The sequence below is a fragment of the Nymphalis io genome, chromosome 22, assembly GCF_905147045.1.
Source record: "Nymphalis io chromosome 22, ilAglIoxx1.1, whole genome shotgun sequence".
Classification (NCBI taxonomy): domain Eukaryota; kingdom Metazoa; phylum Arthropoda; class Insecta; order Lepidoptera; family Nymphalidae; genus Nymphalis; species Nymphalis io.
Genome location: NC_065909.1, coordinates 8,987,357 through 9,014,542, shown reverse-complemented (window position 1 = coordinate 9,014,542; position 27,186 = coordinate 8,987,357). Strand labels below are relative to the sequence as shown.

Sequence of the window (27,186 nt, the reverse complement as noted above, 5' to 3'; positions counted from 1 at the left end):
CTACAGCAATCAATTTAATGAGTTTGAGTACTCAACAATGTTGCCATTTCTAGTTGCGTAATGTCGGTCGATCCAGTTCGGACCGGTTTCGCTCTCATCCGCCGCCTCCGCGCCTCTGCGCATGCGCATGAACGATTTCATTCATAGCTACTAACACTTACAACTATTTCACATTTATCGTTATCATAACATTATTAACTCATACAGTTGGTTATTTATGGTTATCGCGTATTATATTAGTATATGTTAAAACATATTCAGACTCGTAAATAGGTTTAAATAGTCCGTACTTCGAATAGGTTTTATTTCAAAATGAAATACACATAAAAGTTTTGTCCGGTATAACATTTTAATATATATTAATTAATAAATAAATGAATGAAAAAAATAACAAACTTAATAATTTTCATCGGTCCAATTTGATGCATTATTCGTAGCATGTATTAAGTAAGACAGGAAAAACATTAAAAAATATGAATTATCATTTAACACAACCTCTATTAATTTTTTTTTATTAAGTTAGGGTTACATATATATTGCTTAAATATATCATATATATTGTGTTGTCATATTTGATAAACGATATTTTCGGTTAAAGACAAAGAGCGCGTATTTATGACTGTTTGAGCATAAATTTTAATATCTAATCTAGAATCGAATATTCTGGCCCCAGGTTGGGCGCCAAAAATTTGGCAAAGCAAATTTAAGAAAACGTCAAATTTTAAGTTTATAGTGTGCTCTTAGTAACAATAATATGTGTAAATTTGAATTACAACTTATTTTGATTTATATCAATTTAAGCATTTACGTAAATAAAATATAATTATGACGTTTTTACTACCGCGGTGAAGGAATTCAATTCACATGTGTATTCTACCCACCCGCATTGGAGCAACGTGGTGGAATAAGCTCCAAATCTTCTCCTCAAAAGAGAGCGGAGGCCTTAGCCCAGCAGTGGGACATTCACAGGCTGTTACTGTTACTACTGTACTGCTACCGCGGTATTATTAAGAGCCGAGATGACCCAGTGAATCTTAACCGAAAATTGCGGGTTAGACCGTTCCAAGCACCATGGAGTGTTGTGCTTAATATGTATTTGTAATTAACAGCGAAAATGCGTTAGCAACCCTAACGAATATAATACTAGACATAAAAATGATTTACGTTTTTTTACTGGTTAGAACCCTATATGGCTAGAAAAATATTAGAGTAAGTTCAGTTGTATAATAGCTTATCTCGCAATGTTAAAGGTGTTCTTCAATTATGCCAGCTTTCAAAAAAAAAGTTAAGAGATTTTTTACTTATTAACTAGCAATCTTATTTATCCTTTATTTATTTTTAATTATATTATAAACCCCGTAAGTAAATATTTAAATGAAGTTTCTCTTAAAGTGAACAATGTAATGTTCTTTCAGAAATGAAGTATCTTTAATCGGTTTAAAATCATGCATTTGTTGGATGAAATTCTGCCATACGTATAACCGGCTTATTCCACCACAGAGCTCGAATGCGGGTTGCATTCAAGCGGTGTGACGCTTACTGGTTGTTACATACCATTGTGCATTAGCTTTATTCAATTATCTAAATAACTGAAAAACACTTTTATTGTATTCCCATAATTTATGCTCTCTAAGTTTTATAAAAGATGCGTTTATTTATAAACTGCCAGAGTTATAGAGATTTCCAGTCGACTTTAGTTACATCATATTAAACTTACGTTAAAAACCGATGTATGTGGAAGCTTTGTTAAATATTTATCCATAAAACTGTATAAAAGAACATTATTTTGAATCGAATAACACGGCTTTGTTCAAGCATTTTAAACTATTTCATTATTTGGGAAGTAATCCTTATATGATATGCAATAAGACCCATATTACTAGATTTACATAAAGGGTTATTTGCATACGACACAAAAGGAATAATCTACTATAAGCGCTATATACGAAGCTAGATATCTCTAAAGCCTACATCCATGTCGACATTTTAACTACACAGAAAACTGATCTCTGTCACTAAACGGCAAAGCTCATAACTCCGTACATGTAGCGGCGAACCCTTCGGAGCTGCAATTAGCGGTACGTGTCATATGTATATCGAATGTATTGTCTATTTGTCCGTCGTGCTATATCCAAATGTAATTTGCGTAGGCTTTCATAGGGCCCGGTTTATCGACGGACAGCACACGGGGCTTATCTACCCCCCCCGAATATCTACATATAGTTATACTTCAATGTCTGCGCTGATAGGATGCGAGGGGAAGTTTTGTGTATGAAATCGGTGTCGGAAAATAAATTATACGAGATATACCTATACACAGTTTAGTTGGTTTTATTTTTAAATTTTGAAAACAGCTATCGTCAAAAATGTCTTAATAAATATAATACTTAATTATATCTTTGAATTTTTCTGTTTTAGCTTTAGGTAGGTATGTGGATACTGAAGAATCATCGGCGAAGTATTATCACAGGAACCGTACATATTTGTTTTTAACTAATATTAATGATATATTATTAGCGTCATAGCAACATTACTTGTTCCACGAAGTATGTTATTAGCTCTTTAATAATTCCCGCGAACGAGATCTCATAATAACCTTAAACATTTTCCCCACAGTAAGCCCCTTAGTTCATACATTTCGATGATTAATGGAGGCTACGTATGTGTGCAGATATACACACACATAAATATACGCGTTGGTTTGGTTTATCAGTCAATCAATAATCGTGGGCTTATCGGCGCATCGATCATCGTGTCGTTGCCCTCCGCTGACAACTCCCGGATTAATACTAATGCGATCCCATGTTTTATATAGCCGCTTAAAAAATGGATTATTTTTGATAAAATGGCTGAAACCAATCTAGTTAGTACAGCGTTATTAATAGAGAGATATAACGGTGACGAAATTTCACTATCGAAAATCCAGTGGAATTCCACAAATGGTCGTTGTATTATAAAAACGAGGCGCCGACTTTTGTTTCTTTATCATTGTGTTAACGTTTGTTTGTTTTTTTTTTAATACATAAATTAGTTGCTCCGCACTGTTAATTTCGCGTTAAATGTTGCGGCTCCACTCCTGTGGGTCGCGTAATATTATGTATATAGTCTATAATACCTTTTTCAATACACGGGTTGTTATCTAATGCAAAAACTTTTTTTAAATAGACGTAAATCAACAAACAAACAAACTACACCCTTATATATTAGTACTAGCCGCTCCACCCGTTAGGTTAGGTTATAACGTGATGTTATAAAATCTATAGATTCCGTCCGCAGCTTATCCTGCGTGTGTTAGGTAGACTATGTCCTTTTCAGTACCCCTGTTAAAGTTTATGCAAAATTTCATAATCGGTTGAATAGTTGAAACGTGAATGCGTAACAAACAAACTCACTTTCGCTTTTCGCGGTAAAGATCACTTACCATCTATAAATAATAATAATAATAATATCTTGCGACATTTTTCACACACGGCCATCTGATCCCAAATTAAGCTTGTACAGAGCTTGTGCTATGGAAACCAGACAACTGATATACTACATATACTACTTTTCTTTTGTAAATACATAATTATATAGAAAATTACACTCAGACTCAGGACAAACAGACATGTTCATGCACACAAATGTCTGTCCTGGGTGGGAATCGAACCCACAACCTTCGGCGTGAAAAGGCAAGTATCTACTAACCAAGCCAACCGGCTCGTCAAATATAATGATCCACCTAACACAATAATATTTTTATAGATACTAAGATTGCGCTTTCAAACAAACAAACTTTCCGTCTTTATATTATATATGTAATATAATGTATGAGGTAATCGTTTTTCAATGTCACTAATTTTTTTTAAGTCACCGTTATTAAAGATATTGTCTATGAAGTTGATTATAAAAAAAATAAAGTAATAAATATAGCTTAATTATTATTAACTGCACCTGTCACACGTATATAATTACATACAACAAGTATTTTGACTGATCATTGAGCTTTCGAAGATAAATTAAGTCATTGAGCATAGAAGAATAGAATTTTTGATTAAATAAAAAAAGGTACAAGCTGAAAAACACTGAATTAACATAATTATGGTGTGTATTGTGATGTTTAGAGAAAACCAGTTGCAATAAAATGTTTATATTCCAGAGAAAAAGTTTCGAAAATCAACTTACGAAAAGATATTATCTTAAAAGATGTATATGTATGATTGTATCTCTAGAATACAACAACTTTATTAAACACTAGCTGTGCCCCCTACTTTTGCCTGAGATAAATTTGTATTATACGTTTAATAAATACGTAAGTAAACTTTAAGTTGTTATAACTTTTGATAGACTCAACCGATTTTGATGAAATTAAGACTAAACGGAATAACCCTTATAATAGTTCTATTTGCATTTGTAATGTTTAGCCATTTTAAAGATGACCCCGGACACATACAGACGAATAAAAAAATATATTTGGGTTTTGGTAACTTGCAAATGGTCCCATAATAACGTAAAAAAGAAGGTATTTAAAATAACAGACAGACACTGCATTTTTTTATTTATATGGATCATTACACATGCTTACTGATTATCAAAAACTTTTTACAAGAAATACCTCAGACCTGAGAAGAACCTTCGCAAGAATATCAACACTTTTATCAACATTGCCTTGAAAATATCAGCAAATATCGTCAAATGTTGACAATAAACATAGCATAAGCGGGGTTTATTGTGATAATTATCGTCAATAAATCGCAAAGGCTAACCCAACGTTGGTATTAAGGCTAATAAATTGTAACGTGTTGTTAGTGGTGGCGTAGTCTGTAAGCTCGGTGTGGCTTGTAAGAGAACGATGCCTGTGATAATCTGACCGTTCGATCAGGTCATTTAGATAGCCGCGCCCATCCCACAACAATCTTGATACTGTATCTGTTGTATTAATTGCTAGATTTATAAAAGATAACGACTGTTTAGGGTGTAAGATAAGACATCTAAAATATATATGTAGCTGAATAATACGGGTCGTTATGTAAGGGGGTTGGACATTCTGATGGGTTCCATAATGCAAATTATATGAAACAGTTGGTTATTTAACGGCCTTGCTGAATTGCGCTTCAATAGTCCAGTCACTAAACGTGTAAATCGTGTCCGACGATTGCGGGTCCCGCTGAGTTATTATGTACTTAAATTGTTTATAAATCATCTCCTATTTGGACGATGAAATTTTGCAGCATACACATCCACCAAACTACATTGGAGCAACGTTGTGAAATTAACTTCTCTTTAAGGGGAGGGGAAGCGTTTACCCAGCTGTAAGACATTGATAGGCTAATACTTACTTACCGGTACACTCATCTCTATTGGATTCTCATCTCTTAATAGTTTTATTTTACTTACCGCCTTCTCGTTAATAATTCAATATATGTTTAAACTAATTGAGTAATCCTGTTTTGGTTTTAGTATATGTTATATAATACTTAATATAATAAGTTATTTATATTAACTGTTGGATTATCAAATTAATAAATGTTATCAATATAACCCAAGAAGATTTATAATTCTAATTTTAGTATTTGTTATTGTATTTTTAGAACATATGCTCGCTAAATTATGTATGGGTTGACGGGTTTGTAGAAATATTGATGCCGTGTTTTTAGAAATAAAAAAAAAAGTCAAAAAGGGACTTTGACGACGGACACTTAATATTAAAACACAACTGGCTCATATATTTTTTTTTAAAACATATTTTTGTGCAACAGTTTTCACTAGAAGATTACTTCTCAATATCAGAAGGGATACTAAAGGGGTTTGAAAATATGTCTGTAAATAATTAAATAACAACGATATTCTATTCACACCGTTTTATAAAATTATGTATTGAAAGAGAAAAACCCTTTTTGGAATCGGAACAATAAAAATATAATAAAGTCAAAGAACATTGCAGGAGTTATGCTGAAATAAAAACAATAAAAGTAAAAAACATACCAGACAGACAGACAGCCGTGATCCTAAATCAAAAGCAAATAAACCGAGCCATAACAACGAGATCGATGCATAAAACATAACAAGAACGTATACGGTATGACTTATCAATAGGTAGTTTGACGGATCAATCAATATATTCGTTTTGTTACAGTTTCGCAATGGAAAAGGCGAAGGCGTATATAAAGAGCTCGCTAAACGCCGGCACGGGGGCGGGTGCCGGCGCCGCTGTCAAGTCGCCAGCCTCGCCCGCGACCCGCGACCAGCCCGCGGAGGAGAGGGTGTGCTTCGTCTGCGGCGGTGCTGGCTTCAGCGATCAGTACACCATTAGAGCGAAACCTGATCCCCAGGTTCGTATGACATACATTCTAACACATATCAGTTATATGTTACAATATATATACACACATTAGCATTGTAAGGATTGATTAATATTTCTTAGTGTCAATATCTATGAGCGGAGATGATCTAGTAGCACAGGTGAACTGTGGTATAAGATCATACGGTCCAATATATACGTCTGCCTATATATAGACATATCAAATATAACGATAGTTAATAATTTAAAATTAGCAAACCAATAGTTAATTAAAAAACAACCAATGCCGGTAACTGGTTTGTTTAACTACTGGTGACAAATTTCGAAATATTTGTCATAATCGTAATATTTTCCACGCATCGAACGGATACCACTGGTTACCCAGTTCCAAGTGTTACACGACACGATTACATTTCATACTGTCAAGGGTATCGTATTTTTCCATTCAACATCACCTTCCAGTATTCGATTCGTATGAGTGATGTTAATAGCTGTTGCAGTTGTAGAAAATGTTTTGTTTTTAATCAACCGTTTCGTTTTCTACCTCAGATTTAGTTTTCATTAAAATCAGCTCGGAGAATCTTCTTTAAGCATAACTAGTCCTTAATCGTTCACGCACACTAAGAAGAATTCATTCTTTATATATGTAAATGTCTATAAAGTATGACGTCAATAAATATATACATATTTACATACTAGCCGCGTCTATGTCCTCATACAGAAGATCATATTCAGTTATGTACTATGAACAGACATATAATATATCATAGCAAATAAATGCTAAAATAAGTAATTGCAGAATAAATATTGAACTTACAAATTGGAATTCAAGGTATAATATACTTGTACTGATAAAATATGAATGTAAATTGATATCTCGAAAATAAATCTAATATATAATATAGTTTCTTTTTTTTTATAATATCGTAAATACGACGTCTCTTGTCATTGAGAATGATCTTACATATTACTGTGTGTAAAATGCGAGATTTTTTTACATATTCTATAGCGTTGATAGTATTGAATTCTAATTATTGTCACTAGACGGCGTTGTTTTCATTCCATAACATCAACGCTATCGAATAATTAGAAAAACTCGCACTTGGCACTACGATAATATAAATACGTCAGTTTGTCATAATAGCTGGAACTGGAATACCAATATATGTTGGTATAGTAATAAGGGATAGAAAATGTTTTTTATATGCTCATGAGATCGTTACAGCCTTAAATTTGAAAGCGCTTTGACGCTTCGAGTTCGAGTTAAGCAATTTTATTAACGAAATGAATCAAATTAAAAATATAGTGTAGTAGTTGGCGGCTTTTATAAACAGTTTTCACATTACAAATTTGACATGTCATGTACGTGAAGCTACTTCCGGAATACATGTAGATTCTAACAAGAAGCATCGACAAGAAACTCCTTCGTTAATCTTTGAATTTTTTTTCAGTACATATTTTTTATTGTTTATAAAAAAGTTAAGTATAAATATAAATAAATGTATTTTTTTGAAAATAATTTAGTTTTTTCAGGAAAGACATAATTATTGATAAACTAAAATTTGAGACAAATTGTTAGATCCATTTCGTAGATACCGAAATAAATGTATATATGTACAAGAATTGCTCATATATTCGTTTAAAGAAACAATTTGATCAAATTAAATTTGTATAAAGCGCCAATTGTTTTATAATTACAGTACTAATTGTCAGTTTCCATGTAGTTCAAGGAACGTTTAGCGACCGGATCGATCCGGTTCCATAAGATGAATTGTTTTAAACGGTTGACATTTTAACCCGAGACAATTTTTCCTCGTTGACACGACTGCCGCCGGTGACCCCACGGGAATGAATTTGTTTGGTTGATCGACCAGTGTGCTGTTACGTTCAATAATGAATCATGCATTGGTTTAAAATTATTTATGGTTGTGTATTTGTGTTTGTGCGTACTGTATGTGGGCGCGGAACTCGATAAATAGAATACACAAAAACGGTTAGTTTTGTTATAAAACGCTTTGTTCTATTTTAACAAAACTAATTTCACATCTGATAAACTTTACATATATATAAGTATTATCTTTTATTCATAATATGATGTTGTAAATGAATAATGCTTTTATATGATATATCAACTCGGGTGGGTTTGCACAAAACCCTACCACCAGCAAATTTGATTTTCATTGTCTTAACTCCAGTTAAAAACGTTGATTGAAGTCAGGATAATTTGACTTAAATCCGAACGGTAATTGGTCGATGCCGGCCGACGATGCAATAGGTGACCGTAACAGCCTGTGAATGTCCCACTGCTGGGCTAAAGGCCTCCTCTCCTCTTTTTGATGAGAAGGTTTGGAGCTTATTCCACCACGCTGCTCCAATGCGGGTTGGTAGAATTCACATGTGGCAGAATTTCAGTGAAATTAGACACATGTAGGTTTCCTCACGATGTTTTCCTTCACCGTAAAGCACGAGATGAATTATAATCACAAATTAAGCACATGAAAATTCAGTGGTGCTTGCCCGGGTTTGAACCCACGATCATCGGTTAAGATTCACGCGTTCTTACCACTGGGCCATCTCGGCTTTTTTTTTATAGGTGACCAATGAGCGTTAAGTATTTAATCAGATTTTGCTCATCAGTTTAGAAATTGGCGTTTACTTCAGTAAATGACTTTTGGTTTCGTAAAAACATATTATTATGTTACGCTTTAGCGTAGATTAAATATCATTGCTCTAAAATATATAAGTGACGTACCACCCATCAAGATCTCCTAAGCTATCCGGCCGATTGATTTGAAATTTGACACAGTTATTCCTTCCCCGACGTATACGCTCACTAAGAACAGATTTTAAGCAAATCCTATCCAAAATACATTCTTCCTCTTATCTAACCGTGCGAAGAAGGGAAGATGAGCTAGTAATATATAATTTGTTTGTTAACACAGTTTATTGCGGATTACATTTTCCATACCCTTCCATTCAAGAAAATATGTTTTATATCAATGTGTGCGTATTTATTTGTATATATAATTTAATTTTACTGTTATTGATATATATAAAGATATAAGTTAATATATAAACAAGGTTTGTAAAGTGTTGGATAGTAGTGAAGCTTAAGATAGGAATAATTACATAATGATGAAACAAATCTTGTGGAATATATACGATTAAATATTGATTTCTTATGTTTTAATTACACATATTAATATGAAGGACATGAAAAAACGGCCAGACCTAAGTCAACCTTTTCACAGGCATTTGTTTTTTTTTTTAAATTATTGTACTAAGATAATTTTCTCTCTTATTTTGGTGAAAAACTACTTATATACTTCTCTTCGGATGAAAATTGCAAAAAAAAACATCGACATCGTTCTGGATTGCCAAAGACTTCATTTTTTTCATTAAGGCTGCCAAGTTTCTAATTGGAAACATTCGATCATTTCCTGTAAGTCTTGGCATCGTATTTTTCACTAGCAATTGACCTATTTTTATGAAAAGAGTATTACGCCGTCATATTTAATGGTCATCTGATGAATTATTTTAGTAACTAAAAGTTATACTTATCGTCTAAACAGTCCTCCGCCGTGGAATTTATCCCCGTTGTACATATTTTATCGTATTAAACAGTCTTCCGATTGCCTTTTGTGTGTATGTGGGCTTGTTTTGAACTTTTAACAATACGTTACGGTACAGTATTAATTAACAACTACTGCTTATTTAAATGCGTTTGACTCTTATTAAGGTTTTGAGTTTCGTTTTCACGATATAAAACACTGACGTCAACACACTAAAATAAATTTGAGGTAAATTATGATTTATGTTGGTCGCCGCTACTTTTCTTATATTATATACAAAATCAGTCAATTACTAATATTCGTATTTTCTTTAAATTGAAGTATAAGCTTATGTTTCGAGTGTAGACGACAATAGCTCAATAGTTGACGTGACAAATATGGCGCTAAGATATTGAGGTTAAAGGCTATATTAATTATTTATTGCATAAAATTCTGCTTCATAGTAATTCATAAACCGCAGTTCAAACTTCATTCGCAATTTTCTCAGTATAAAAAAATATAAACTCACGTACAAAGCCATGCGAACATAACACGTTTCCCATAAAATTTTCACATATATTGTCGTATACAGCTGTCATTTTATAAGCGTTTGTCACATGGGACCCAGTCTGTTGTAACCACGGAACCGCGTGCATACCGGAAGTGGTATACAAATATGGTTTATATGTGTATGTGTAATTACGTTTATTTTTATTCGAATTTTATAATTAATTTTAAGCTAATATTTGAATGATAATTTTTTGTTGCCCTTGTTTGTGCAGGAAATTATTAAACTTATTAATTTTCTCTTTCAAGTCCTCAATTTGGGAAACTAGTTTAATTTATTATGTTTATTGCCCACTTCGGAAATATTTTCAATTGATCTCAATATTTTCTTTTCTTATAAGATTACAAATGTATTTGACTTTATCAACGAAAAGTAAATTAAAACGTGTCTATTGAAATTTTCTGATTCCCTGTCTACTATGCGAGCTTTTCCTTGGGTGTTCCCTCTATATATTTGACTGCACCTCTCTAAATCTGATACACCGTGCGATACAATAACGTCCTGTAAATGTATCAATATTGGGCAATGGTTCCCCTAAGAAAGAAGTTTCATATTTTATTACACTGCATCATGTCGTTTACATAAAACAGACTTGCAGCTTATAATGTTAGACACAAGATTAGTTCCAAACACGTGAAAAATTTGTGACCCATTTCGGTTCTATTTCACAAAAGGTAGTTAATCGAAATAAATACAGGTAGTATGAATCAGTTATATTTCTCTGAGTCATAATTATCAACGTCCGTTGATGACAATGTGTGTGTGATTGTGTCAAAATTCGCCATTCCGTTATTCGTATTGATTGTGTTTTATTAAATGTTTTATACTTCTCACAAGGCGATGTAACCAGCTACCTCCAGGTTGCCCATCAACATAAACTGACTTCTTACTAAGTGTTGAAACATCTTATGAGTAGAGGATTGTCATCTTCAAAGTATACGACAATTAGCCAGCAGATCTCAGCTTCGTGACATGCAAATGTTCGTTCGAGAACATTAAAGTAAAATGTTGTGTGTAGTGGCAATAATTGAAGTAGCGTGTTAACTTTATCCTAATGACCCTTGAGAGGTGTCTCTTGTGAATAAACATTTGGTTTTATCCTCATATTAAATAATCAAGTAAAGTGTTACTATGTACAGTCAGATACGACGGTTGATATGTAATTTAAAATTGAATCACCTAGATTATTTATTTTATCATTTCGTAATTATCAAATATGTATTAATCGGACTGTATTTTAAATAAACACAACGTGCTTAAAATGTGATTCGTTCGGAAAAATTGTTCCATTTGATTTGAATATAAAGTGACCTTCGTGAAATAATAAATGTTTGCACTGCAAATAAAATGTATATTTATTATATATGTATGTATAAATATTACATGATTGTTTAAAGAACTAAACTAGTGAGTTTCGTACCGGCCCTTCTCAGTCTCAGGGCCGACGGTAGCTTTTCAACATATTGGCATGCAATACTAGAATTATTTTAAAAATCCTGATTCGTTCACAGAGCTCAGAACCTTACTTTCCGTTCCTCGGCGTCAACGCGCCTCCAGCCGGCTATCGGACCGAGGGCGACGAGGAGGGAACGGTGCGCTGCTGCTGCGTCTGCTACACCTTCCTCAGGCAGCAATGGGAGCAGTACGACAGGGAGAACAAGCCGCATAGCCAGCGGTTCTACTGGATGAAGAGGCTCGATGGGAAACCATTTATTGGTGAGTCCTTGCGACGGTTGTTTTAACAACAAAAAACTTTTCAGCTAACGTTTACGTTGCGTTACGTTTTTAGAGGTCGGTTAGCGAAACAATGCTGTGCCTTCATCTTTTGAATATCAAATCAATGATGACAGAACGAGAGATATCATTGTGTAACTAATCAGTCGTTAAATGACATCCATCAATGAGGTCGTAAGAGTTTTGTTTCTTACATGACGATAATTGATTCCATGATGAGTTTAGATGACAAGCTAAACCCTAAATGGTTACACGAACGGATGTAAGCGTAAGGCATATAAATTAGACATAGTTTACGTCGGTAATGCGCTTCCGACCGTGGGACGCGTGCGTTGTCAAGTCCTTCGTGTACGATTGTATTGACTCTCACGCAATATTTCACATCGAAAAACAACAATACCAAACATTGTTTTGTTGTACGGAGCTACGAACTACCCAGAAAGGTCTGACCGACTCTCACCAGGGTCATGCATCGATTATTTCAAATTTCTCAATACCGAAGCTATTTTTGCGTTAACATCGAATGTTTCTTTTTTAGAACGTAAAATCGATTTTTTTATAAGTATAACCGGTCTGGAGAGAGTATTTATTCTCGGTAATACAACGAACAAGAAACGTACGCCATATCTGCTGATTTATAGGGTGCCTGTGACATCGCAGTTTTTCCTGTTTGTAGTAAGTGTGTCATATGCATCATGTTCGAGAGACGTGACTTTTTTAACGTCTCACGCATAATAAAACAATATCACGTCTAGACTCTAAAATAAAAAATCTTAGGGGTGTTTGTTAGAAATACAGAAAACATTTATTTTTTAACCGACGCAAAGATATGATGCGTTTTTTTTACCGAGTGTTTTGAATGTGTGATTTTTTTTTACGTATATTTATTGAGGGTTACGGAAAGGTTCTATTACTAATAAAGTACCATTTTTGTGTGCTTCTCTTTAATAAAGTTGCAATTATTTTCGTCCCGATAAATGTGTTTTCATCGGGTTGATAAAGCTAATGAAGTTAACTTATATTAATAAACGAGTAACTCTATGAAATTGTTTGTGTGATGTTGAGAATGCACGGCGACACATTCAACAACGTTGGGTAACGGGCGCTATGTGTTAATTACAGATGTTCGTTACCAACCCATAGCCACCATGTTACTCAAATAGTATGCCGACATGATTGGTCTTTGTTTCTTACCTTTTTCTAATTCATGTTACGTCACTAATAGTCCGGGTATATTGTCTAGCACGGTGCGAATGTTTTAAAGAAATGTTGGCATCTGTTTACATTCATTTAAATCAATAATTATAATGAAAAATTGAATTGATCGTATTGATCCTCGTTCGTATCATAAAAATCATTTAATTAATTTCAATATTATGAACTAATTTCGTTCGTTAACCGAACAACTGTCGATTCCTAGTACATGTTAGGACGTGAATGCGTTTACTGTGTCAATTAGCTGCGTTGCGGCATACCTACATCGTGACCTATGTGTGTCTGCGCCAACAGCCATGCGCTGCCAATTCTGTTACATGCGTCTTGTTGTTCACGTAGACCAAGTCGCTGTTACTAACTATACCGATACCATTCAGCTCGTACGTTATACTTGCTTCCGAAAAAAAAGGAAAATCTCGATGAGCTCGTTTATTGAGTAGCATTTCAGGATATATAACTTTGCTCTACAACCTTGACGAGTCAAGCAGCAGTCCTAATCTGTAACCAACTTATAGTGATATACTATTTTGATGCGCATATTCATGAAATATTATGATTATAATGGTCAATGTCGCATATCACTTTCAGACATTTCGCGACCGGTTCCTGCGATGAGTTTTGACTTTGTTCTTACAGTACAGACTTACAGTTACCGTTAATCTATCAAAGTGTAGACTAATTAATAACAATTGTAGATGTGTTTGATTTTTTAGTTTTTACATAGATCTGTCATTCAAGATGTCACTCGGATTACTTATTGATATCGGATACATTCTGTATGAGCAATCTCAGAGCTCGTCGCAGAACACGATCGTTAAACGCCATATATTGATATGCGACAACGGTTGTTGTAATTTTAAACTGTCACAGTAAAGCCGGTTATCATTTCAATTTCACGAGTGTGATACTAGGAGGTTTATTTGGTGGTAGGACTTTGTTTAAGCCCGTCTATGTAGGTTAGGAGGCCACTCACTAGCCACATATTATACCATATAAAGCAATACGTAATGTTGTGTTCCGATCTGTAGCGTGAGTGAGCCAGTGTTACTACAGACACAAGATAATTATCATCTTAGTTTCCAAGGTTAGTGGCTCATTGAGGATATAAGCTATCGTTAATATTTCTAATAACGCCAATGTCTACATACATACATCAGGTGGCCCATACGTCCGTCCGACAAACTATTTAATAAAAATAAAAAATAAAGCAGAATATCGCTGCTGATTTCTGTTTACAGTGGAAACATAGTGCGAGCTATAAAACGATATTACTTACGTGACATCATGCTACGTCAAACGAGATAACGTCGTATCAAAATAATTTACTCCGTGTAAAACTATGTTGATTCGTACATAGAAGGTCAACACGAAAAATTGGTATCGAAGATGAATTATATTCAGTTTACTTACTCTCATCTTGTAGACGAGGACAAGTATTATCTGATGGCAAAAAGTTATTTGTCCTTCCTTAGAGTGTAATCTTGCTTTATATCAAATTTTATCATAATCGGTTCAGAGGTTTAGGCGTGAAAGCGTAACAATATTATTTTCGCATTTATAACATTACTATGTGTATATATATAGATTTAACACCAAGGATCGACTTACCGTACTACATATTATATATATTATGTATATAGTTATATATAACTATTGCAAGCATATTTAATTTAAAAAGAATCATGTAGGTATTATATTATTGGTTCGAAATTTAGGAAAATTATCTAACTCTTTAAGCCTCCACATACCAAATAAACATTCGTGTCCAACCGAAGATCAACATTGAACTGTCGCTCCGCACTCTGATGACGTTTATCGATCGAGACTTGATCGTGAATACAAAAACGTTTTCGTAAATATTTCATTTGTCACTGTCGAATTGAAAGTATGGTAACAATGGAAAGGTTGCTGACGTCACGATCGCGGTTCCGTAACAATCGCAATTGTATTGGTTTTCTGACATCAAATCAAAGATCGGATTCGTTTTCGATCTTCAAGTGAATGGTCGGCAGTCGCCACTTATGTATGTTCGATATACTCGACAAATATAATGCAAAGTCAGATCTGGTGGTAGAGCTTTGTGCAAGCTCGTTTGGGTAGGTACTACCCACTCATCAGATATTCTACCGCAAAACAGCAGTACTTGTTATTTTTGTATTCCGGTTTGAAGGGTGAGTGAGCCAGTGTAATTACAGGCACAAGGGACATAACATTTTAGTTCTCAAGGTTGGTGGCGCATTGCTGATGTAAGTGATGGTTAATATTTCTTACAATGCCAATGTCTATGGGCGTTTGGTGACATCTTAACATCAGGTGGCCCATATGCTCGTCCGCCTTCCTATTTTATAAAAAAAAGTCAGATCTCTCCTGGCTCTGTGACCTGTTATTTTTGTCTTTTGCTCAACAGTTTTCACTATTTTATAGTTTATTATGTTAATAGCTACAACTTTGATAAGTATTTCGCAAAAAAGCTGAAATTAGCCTTAGAATTTTTATTGAACGAAATCGAACTATTTTGCATATGCATTACGAATATTGTAGTTATTCGTAATACATTAATATCTCCCAGGACCATATAACCCACATCATAAGCGATAACTTTTGTTTGGGTAATAATCTATGACTTTTTACAAAACCTATTAGGTTATTTTTAAATACACTTTTTATAAGATTGTTTTTTGTCAGCAGACAGTCTTTAATGAATTCTAAAATTAATGTTGTTTATAAATATATTAAGATATACTTAGAAAATCTAACAACAACAGATGCTTGAAATACATATGTTATTGCCTCTACTTGTGACAGGAGGATCATTCTTGCCACCATTCCATTCGGTCACGATTTGTATAGTAGCTATTTTTATTTTTTATTTGTATATATTTAAGATTTTAATATAAATAACTCTGTAATAGACTAAAAAAACACATATTGGAAATCATTATACCCAAAAATATTATAAACTCTGTACCTGTGTCACGCATAAAAAATAGCCTTTTTTACGCCGGAAAGACGGGTTACGCGTTTCCCCCACGGGAACAATGCCGGTGTCCAAGGTGCCGGCGAGTCCCATATACGTGCGCCCCGAACATCGGAATACCCACTAAAAAACCAGCGGCACCCTTTCCGTCTTAACGAGGAGCGCCACGGGATCGCTTTCGCATGTTTCCGTGACGTGTAACAATAGCTTGAAATATAGGTAAATAGGTCTCAATTTTGTAATTGCCATCGTCTAGTACCACACAAATCGGCAAAAATATGATATACTTACAAAATAACATAAAACAATACATAAAGCGACATGAAACGTTCGCTTTGGCATTGTTTTCGTAAAACCTTTTTTTAGATAACGTCATTACAATTGCATACATATTTAAAACATCGTCCGTTCCATATTTATTGATCCCGTGTAGGATGGATTTATGACGAACAGTGCCAGTTAACGTCGAGAGGACACAGTCGATACTCCCGGCCCTTTCGTCTCCGATCACAAAAGATTTTTTTATAAAAATACCTACTAGATATAGATAGAAGAGAAGAGCTTATCTTCTTAATAGAATATAATCGCGAGAATATGGAAGTTAAGGATTATATCGTGCATAAATCTACATGAGTTAGATGAAATTTTGCCACGCGTGTCTCCACCAGCCAGTACTTAAACAAATAGTGGAACATACTCCGTATCTTCTAAGAGGATAGGAGGCCTTTGCCCAGGATTGGGAGATTTATTCGCTTGTGATTAGGTATATCTTACGTTCTAGTTTATGGTAAAATTAACTTCGTTTTAATTTAAAGTACGTCTACGTTCTACCACTTACATTACTTAATCTTATACTTACTTATAATATATAATTTTGAACATTGTAAATGCGAATATCAAGGACAATACAGTTCATTAATTCAATTGAATATTTCATAGAATTTCGAAAATGTTCCGTTACGAACGGTTAAATAAGAATAAAATGTTAAACTAGTATTTTCAAAGAATGTCTTTGGATCTCTGCCACAGTTACATGGCGCTTAATTTAAATGTTATCCGAAATGTGAAGCAGTATATCTATATTTATATTCAGCTAATTTGAATAATTATATTTGGGTATGCGGTCCGTTTTTTGATGGTGATTAGGAGACCGGTCATAGGTCTTTAAAGGAACAGCGAATTTAAACGCAACTACTCTCGCAAAGTGTGGCAATCGTGCGTATAAAACATTCTTATGTAATACAAAGGGTAAAACCAAAGAGATATTCTAGTAAAGCCAAAGTTACCACTAACATATGTTTGTATCACTTGTCTAAAAACCTCCTCTTATTTTGAGGAGAATTGAAGCTGTCATCAAACTCATCCAATGCTGGTTAATAGATTGCTTTCATCCGATTCATGCAGGTTACGCGCAACACGATCTCGTGTTGCGATGTACAAGCACATAAGTTCTCAGTGGTGCTTGATTTTTTTTATAGAATAGGTAGGCGGACGGGCATATGGGCCACCTGATGGTATGTGGACACCAACGCCCATGGACATTGGCTTTATAAGAAATTTATGTTAACCATTGCTTACATCGCCAATGCGCCACCAACCTTGGAACTAAGATGTTATGTCACTTGTGCTTGTAATTACACTGGCTCACTCACCCTTAAAAACCGGAATACAACAATGCCAAGTACTGCTGTTTTGTGGTAGAATATCTGATCTGGTAAACTCGTCTGGTACCTACCCAGACGAGCTGACCCTACCACCAGCAAAGTGAGTGGTTTGAAACTTAAACCTTCGTTTAAACCTTAGGTTTTAGCCACTAGGCTATTTATATAAATATGTATAGGTTCCGCGTCCGCTAGTAAACAATATAAAAGTGGGAAGAAGCTCGATACTATCAAACAGACAAATATTGTAACAATATAAATATATATACAGGTGTGTTCCAGGATACAATAAAACATCTGCCCCTGTGTGCGTTCTTTCAGTTTTTGCACATTGACGCAGCTGAACCGTTGAATATAAGACGCGGCAAGTTTATCGGTATACGCTTCGCAATCGCCAAGAAATGTTAATTCGGATGGAGACATAAATTGCACATGTTATCGTAAATCTCGTTTAATAGCTAGAAACGATGTGCCGTTTGCAACTGGTGCTGTATTTTTTATATAAAGTTCAAATGTAGTTCTGAGATCGTTGGACGACTGGCGCCATCAGCTATACCTCTGCGACGGGATACCGACTCTATTACTAAGGTGCTTAAATTGCTTTTTGTGTATGAGTTTCTTTTGCCGGTTCTTCTCAAGTCTGAGTTGTCTGTTCTTGAAACTGGTAAATTTTTGACGATAATTAATCAAATGTAATGAATGCTTCTAAATTGAATAAAGATTTTCATTTTCATTTATATATGCCATATTGCCGGGTTGTGGGAAAAGTGCAGATCGTCTGTACGTACGACACATTCTTAAGTTATTCTTGCAAAAATGTTTTTATATCGAGTTATTCGAAGCTTTTAAACGAGAGTTTTAGAAATTTAGGTCTTACGGTTGACAGTACGTTAATCATGGCGATAATAATTTGTATTATAATTGATGTGGGTAGAAATAATTTGAAATTTACGATCAAATGATCCTTGTAGGTCTCCTTTATATCGATAATATAACTTGTTTTATTTTTTTACGGTTGTATAATAAATCTCCGGTGACTTTGGTTATTCTCGTACTGAATTCCCAGTGTCACGCTTACGTTTAAACATAAATAGGATGTATTAGTTCAGCACGATGAGGAATCAAACTTTTTATTAATATTTCAAAAACAAAGAAAAAATCTCGAAAAACTCATTTCTTGTTTGTACATCTTTTTTTACTTATGAAAGAAACGCCACGCAAAAGGTTACTGCTGCATAGCAGTGGTTACATCGGAATTTTATTGTTTGTGGTACATTCATGTTTATTCATATCGACTACGGGGCAAATGAGCAACAAGAGCGAAACGATGTTGGATCTAACTCCACCGCGATGTTTTAATTATTACACGTTATAAAATATAAATAAAGTATTGAAAATATTGTTAAAATACGTGCTAATAATTGTGCTTGCCTGGACTGCAATCTATTATCCGCGATACAATAATGATTAACTTTATTTAATGATTATTTATTATATGTTCGTCGCTTCATTCGAATATACGCGTTTAGAGAGTTGGTATCAACATTCGAATGTTATGTATATAAACATGCACACATATATAATTTAGTATACCTGAGTACAAAAAAAACAATCCCTGTAAAATTTTAATTGGACCACAGCGGCTAATTAATTAGAAACAATCGTAAAACCATACGACCGTTAAATTCGAAAGCAATTTGGCGATCGAATCGTAAAGTTATAATTTGGTTAAACGAGTTTCGTATCTTTTAAAAAGTAACTCGTTAACTTTATTGTATTGTATTGCTTCGACCGGAGACTTTCCGTTTGAAAGTTACGTATTTCAGTTTTAATAATATTCAATCATATAAACGTCGGCTAAAAGCAAAATGTTTTTGTTTTTGTATATTCAGTTGTTAAAAATTGAGAATTTTTACATTGAATTTTCAAATGGAATAAATTGATAACTTTCTGGTTTTCCGTGTTTAAATTGTACTGTATGTGTTTATTTCATTAACTAAATACCAAAATAGATCAAATAAAAATATATTGCATTCAAGTTGACGATGATGATGATCGATCTCAAGAGAATAGCTACCTGCGTAAAACATATACGATGGAACGGCAATCCGACACGACCGGAAAGAGTTCAGGTGTAAGACCAACGGCTTTGCGTGCTTTCCGAGGCACGGGAGTGTACTCACTTTCAACTTCCAGACTGGGTTGCTACTGAGATTTTTTACTTTCAATTAAATGTTGACCTAATAACAAAAAACTTACATAACATAATATCCGACCGATTTGAAGATTTTCACAGACTTTTTTTTTATATAGAATAGGAAGGCGGACGAGCATATGGGCCACCTGATGGTAAATGGTCACCAACGCCCATAGACATTGGCATTGTAAGAAATGTTAACCATCGCTCACATAGCCAATGCGCCTTGGGACCTAAGATTTTATGTCCCTTGTGCCTGTAATTATACTGGCTCACTCACCCTTCGAATCGGAACACAACAATACCAAGCACTGTATGTTTTGCGGTTGGGTGGTACCTACCCAGGCGAGCTTGCACGAAGCTCTACCACCAGTTCACTTCGCAAAATAAATAACGTCGATAGAATCGTTCTAAATACTCGTCGTGTCGTTATTTCCGCTATTATTTTTGAATTGCTATTTTTGCAGTAAATATACTCACCGCGTACAAATAAAGCGAAATATTTTCCATAATCACATGTTAATTTATCCAAATTCAAAGTAAAAATAAAAATCGCATTCCGATAAGGAACATGTATCTTTAGAGCGTGTACCCAACGTCGCCTCCATTCAATAAACACGTACGAGCCCCGGGGGACGCGCCTTTATCTCTTGCCTATTGAAAGATCGAAGTATTTTCCCTTATCCGTGCTAGGGTTCCGTTGCGGAATAAAAGCAAATTAATGTTTTTATTATACTACAACTAAGGATGTAAAAATGACAGTTAAACCGTACTTATATCATCTCTTTATTTATTTTATAATTCTGATAGATTGAATATATATTAACTTTCAATCAATTTTATTTAACTTTTTCGTTTCAAAACAAAATGCTTGGTTTTCTAGTTTTTATATGACATTGTGTATATGAAAATTATCAGTGTAATTTTCATTTACACAATGTTATATAAATACAACATGTAAATATGTTATATAAAGTCAATGGGATAAGTTTGAAATTTGTACTGTGTGAAATTAAAACATCGAAGTGGCTTAGGTTACTATTATTATCCTTAGTGTGATCTATCTTTTAAAATCTGTAGAAGCTTTTAGAAGACTATTAAATTAAAATCGTGCTTATTAACGCTCTTACACAAGTAACATGTCGTCTACGAAGAATACCAAAATGTATATATATTGTTAAGAATGTCTTCCGACGGGGCGTGGCCTAGCGGCGCAACTTGATCATAATGGGGACTGGCCCTGCTGAGCTCATCGGCCGGCCAGGCTAGCTTTAGACACTTCTGCTTGGACTATCGGTTGTTTCGGATATCTCATAAATAATATTTCAGTTGCTCAGTTTTGACTTTGTTCTATTTGTGTGTATAAATTGTACGTGTCGATCTACGTTTACTTTATTCTTGTATAGTTGTTTTGATTTATCTCTTTTTGAAAAACCTATTTCTATCTTGATTTCTAATAATATAATATAAATACATATTTTATATGTCACGTGACTCAAGATTGACGGAAGAAAGACGATAGAAATCGCTTCGAAACGAATCGAAAGCATTCGTCTAAGTCAGCAGCTGTCGCTCATTGTCGACCACACCGACACAATAGTACTCACTCTGACAGTAATGCGTAGGTGTTGATAAAATTAACTTGAGATGTGATTTAAACGCGACCGCCGCGTGATGATGGGAACATTAACGACCAAAAATGGAAGTGAAACTGGAATCGGTAGTACTAATGGCACGGTCTTCTATACTAAGATTGTGCAAATGTTTTTAACTTGCCCTTTCAATTAAATATGAATTCCATCTTATTACCTATCCGATATCATTAGCTTATTAGTTGATATGACTATATCGATAATAAAAAGTATGGACTTAGTATTCGTTGATTTTATTTCCGTTTATTTAATTATCATATATATGAAAATTGATGGTAAAGAGTAGCAAGTGGGTCGCCGGTTCTTCTTGGTAGACTTACAATTAATTCAATATTTTAATCTATGGAATGTAATTTTTATAATATGTTTTTTAATAAGCACATTTAATTGGCATTGGTAGGGCTCAGACAAAAATAACTCGAAACGAGAATAAACATTAGCAAGGCTTGTACAAATATTTGACTTGAGCGCGGGCTGAAATCGAAACCTCGTCTGTTAACGACGTTGTATGTACTCACAGTTAGCTTTTAGCTGCTGATGCCCATGTCACTAATCCGATGGTTATTTGAATGTTATTTTATGTTGGGTTCCTAAATATAACGAATCGTTATCGTACTTAATGGTAGGGATTCTTGCAAGCCCGTCTGGGTAGCTACCGTTCACTGATTATATATCCTATCGTCAACCGCAATAGTAGTATCGTTCTGTTCCAGTTTGAAGTACACAAGGTACATAACATCTTCATATCATATAGTTTCCAAGGTAAGTTGTGCATTGACGTCGTAAGGGATGGTATATTTCTATAGCGGTGGTCACCACTTACCATCAAGTGACCCATGTACCAATCCGCCTACCTATTTGAAATAAATAATAAAGAAACAAATATCGGCAACAGTTCGTTCAGAGTTATGAGTAACGAGCCCTCGAAGACTTTCCTATTTATAAGTAACTTTTTTTATATCCACTCTTTTGAATTCCGGTCAATTCTACCATCCGTGAAACGAATCGTTTCTTGGACATAGTAAACGTATATCTGCAATTATTGTATTATATTGGATACATTCCTCTTGTTGCACGCCAATGTTAGAGTTTTCATGCTTCTAACGTATTAACTAGTAAACTAATAACTAGGTCAGTTTAAAAGCTAATTCTTTTCATATATATATGTTGTGTTGTTAAATAATAAATGTTTTACTTTATAACTATTTGACACGAAACTAAATCGTTCTTTATAACTGTTACACAATTGTTTTTGATTCCACTAAAATATTTTTGTTTTTAGTCTTAATTTTTTGCCTTTTATGTTTACATTTATACATAAATTATACATAAAAAAGCCTTAACGCTGTACAGGACAGCTTAGTAATAGTCCCAAGTTTTAATCCTGATCTCTCGTTAAACTGAAGGAGAAAATAAGTATATTAATATAAGTAATTCATTGTAAGTATTTATTGTCTTGTGTTTTTAATGAAAATTTTAAGTTTTTATTACGAAAGAAAATTATGATATTAAATCACATGGGTATTTAAAAACTGATAGACTAATTTTTTAATATAAATATTTATTTATTTGTAGCCAGAACCCGAACAGTGAAGTTTTCACTCGTACCGTTTCTCTAATGCCGTTTTATCCGGAGACATTTGAATCGTCGTATCCTTCGGAAGTTATCGCCTCCCAGCGTCCCTCCGCGTCATTCGTATTCCGATCTGTGCGAGTTTTTTTCTTTGTATTTTATCCACGTTTTCACGTCAGGCTTAGATGAAAATGTTTTATGAAGCCAGCTATCGTCCTCGGCGTTGTCTTGATGAACACGGTCATTGAAATTCGTTTGATTTGTTTTAACAAAGTATGATATCAATAATTGTCAAAGCTATCATATACTTACTAATTTTTTTTCGTAATATAAAGTACCTTATGTATCTCCAGCCGTGAGCTAAATCTAAGCAGAATTGCTGCTACAACATATTGCTGCTTGATAAAATGAAAGACCAACAAAGACTACACCTTTGAATAGGGATTCTAGTTAGTGACATTGTATTAGATAAAAATAAATCAGATAAATTAATAGCGAGGCTACCACGCACGCTTCCTGCACGTCTTCCGCAGCGATTCTATACATATAGCTTACGAACGAATAAGATAATAGAAATATATCTCGTCGCTTGTCACGGCTGTTGTCATTTGTCTGGTACATCGTACACCCTTCGATATATATATATATATATATATATATATATATATATATATATATATATATATAAGTTTAGAAAATATGTCGCACGGATTGATCGCTTAAAAATAAACAATTGCTTACGTCATTATCTATAATACAATCGTCTATCACGTGAACATATCGAATGATTGACATTTCCATACATTTTGATGTTTTCTACAAATTTTTACTGAATTTATTAATCTTTTGGAATTATTTTACTTCAAAAAATATTCAAATGTATTTTAGTTTCCTTCGTGTTCGTCTTGTAAAATTTTGTTTGTTCACTCGAGACAATATATTAACAAAAAACCAGATAGTTGAATTGTCTTATTAACACACTAGTATTTCGTCTTCATATATTCTTTACCTAGCCTTCTGAGTTAATAAGTATCGAGCCAATCCTAGCTTCAGAATTACGTCTCGTAAATCGACTATTCGTAAGCAAAACTAATGATATCGGGAGTATAGTAATACCCGTTCTTGGATTCGTTTCGAATAAACTAGGGGACCGAGGTAAAATTACATTCGAAATTTTCACAGACGAAATCGTTTGTAGAAAATAACAAAATACATAAATTGATAGTACCCATTATCAACGATTGACGAAAGTTAAACGACTACAAACTGACACACACACACACACACGCACGCACGCACGCACGCACGCACGCACGCACGCACGCACGCACGCACGCACGCACGCACGCACGCACGCACGCACGCACGCACGCACGCACGCACGCACGCACGCACGCACGCACGCACGCACGCACGCACGCACGCACGCACGCACGCACGCACGCACGCACGCACGCACGCACGCACGCACGCACGCACGCACGCACGCACGCACGCACGCACGCACGCACGCACGCACGCACGCACGCACGCACGCACGCACGCACGCACGCACGCACGCACGCACACACACACACACACACACACATTGTGATCAATTCCGACGATATTGTTTTAAAGTGGCCATCGACAGGTTTTCATTTATAATGCTAATCTTTGATAAGCAACCACGATATCTGTTTTACTAGTTCTTGTAACATTTCATGTATTTTAATTCGTTTATTCACCTTCATGGAGTATACCTACACAAACTATATTCTTAAAAAAACCTTAATGGCTAACACACCCAGTTCGGAGTCGCTTGAATAACGTAATTATGATTTATGTTATTTGAGAAAAATAAATATTGTTGTATTTCATTCATCTATTGACGTCAATAATATTAACACAGATTTTTTTTTCATAACTAAACGTCTTACAAAACGTGACTCCTCGGTTTAGTGGTTTTCGTACGATTGATTTAATCGCCAAACAAACATTCCATTTACATAACTTATTTAAAAGTTGAGAATAAGTTCGGAATAAGTAGCGGTGTTTTTTTTTGTGTACACGTGACAGACGTTGAGCTACTCTTTGTCTGAAAAACTTTGTCTATAGAAATGTTACTCTTTCTTACAATCGTTGTATAACGCGATGTTTTATATAAAAAGGGTGGTTTATCTCTTTCTGTCATCATTTGATTTGACATTCGAAAGAAGAAGACAGAGCATGTTTTAACCAAACAAGATATATGTATAGGTAAAGCCGTTAGTGTACAGTGGCCGGATGTTATTCTGTTTTCTCGCGTGTCGTACTCGTGTGTCGTAGAGTACAAACAAAACTGTTAAGAAATTAGAAGACGTGTGTGTTTAATATGTCGCGTGATATATACGCGTAAAAATTATTATTTTATCTATTTTGTTAAAAATATATTATATAATGTTATCTTTTATTGTGTAAGGTTATTTTTGTTTATATCGCAATTTATTTCCTTTTTAAGATATGTCATTGAATGTCGAATATACTGGTAAGATTACTTGTATGGTGAAACTGATATACGGTTGTTAGTCGATAAATTGAATTCAAATTACTAAGAATAAACCTTGATTTTATTTATACATTAAATAGCACAAATGCTATTGTAACGGATCACGCCTTTTCTAGAAGTTCTTGCTTCGTATTTATATGACAGCGACCAATCGTTGTTCCGCAATCAAACGTTCGTCCGTCAAAAGTGTATGATTTATAAAAATAGGTAATGGTTTGTTCTCTGTGATCGATAACTCGCTGTGCATTCAACGGATAGACGCGACGGTGCGAAAATAAACGAGAACGTTGAGGAGAACCATGATGTTTTGTAAGCGGCGAAGTCAACTACGTGTTTTGTGCAAGGAGCAAGATAGTTTAATCAGTTTTAACCCAATAGTCTCTGGAGGGTTGGTAATAAAAGATAGGTGGATGTATTAAAATAAATATATTTAGCGTATAAAAATAATTACTTTAATTTATATAATAAGGCATATCCCATCCCGTCTTTGAATAGAGGAATAGAAAACGAGGAGTAATCTTTATACACATATATTATTTACTCGTCATATATATATATATCTTTATACACATATATTATTTACTCGTTATATATATATAAACATTAAGTTTTAAAATTAGACACAATATCTTGATTTTAAATAAACTAAATGACATACTTAACACATGTTTTGTTATTTTTAATTTGAATTTGATTAGATTGAATCTGGAAGTTCTATGTACACTTGTTATTGACATGCATATTAGATATACTATTATTGTTTTATAAATATTTTTTTCAATGCTTTATATGTATGTAGTAATTGTGCTATTAGAAATAAACAAAAAAATAAATAAAAACATGTTCACAATTTTGTTAAGACAAGTTTCATGGTTTGTACCGAAAACGTTACCTTCAAATATATAAATACATCCCAGCGTCTATATCCCCAAAATTTGCTTTCAACTTATTTAATTACAGATTAATAACTTGAATGTTGGTATGATGTTGTAACATTTAATAAAGGTTCTTTCAACTAGGTAAAGGTATTCTCGTCATTCGTGCCCTTTCGAAAATGTGTACAAATTGTAATACTACTTTTAATTAATTTTCATTAATATCGATGTATATTTCGTGTAAAACAGCACTCGTTATATATTTTTTTAATTAACGCCCTCAATGTTTATGCTGTTTCTTTTTTAGCTTAAATTTGACCTCAGTTGTACGCGTGGGTCAGATCTTGTAACTGTATTTTTAATCTGATCCACCTAA

General features: G+C 34.2%; 1 protein-coding gene across 2 annotated transcripts in view; it reads left to right on the top strand.

Annotated features, from left to right (window-relative positions):
* Positions 1-27,186, top strand: part of LOC126777147 (uncharacterized) — a 152,683-nt gene that overhangs the window by 38,140 nt on the left and 87,357 nt on the right. For both annotated transcript variants that reach the window (XM_050500060.1, XM_050500059.1), the window contains exons 2-3: positions 6,116-6,311; positions 11,911-12,115. In XM_050500060.1, coding sequence (XP_050356017.1) covers positions 6,123-6,311; positions 11,911-12,115 — 394 coding nt within the window. In that variant the 5' untranslated portion in view covers positions 6,116-6,122. The remainder of the gene's footprint in view (positions 1-6,115; positions 6,312-11,910; positions 12,116-27,186) is intronic.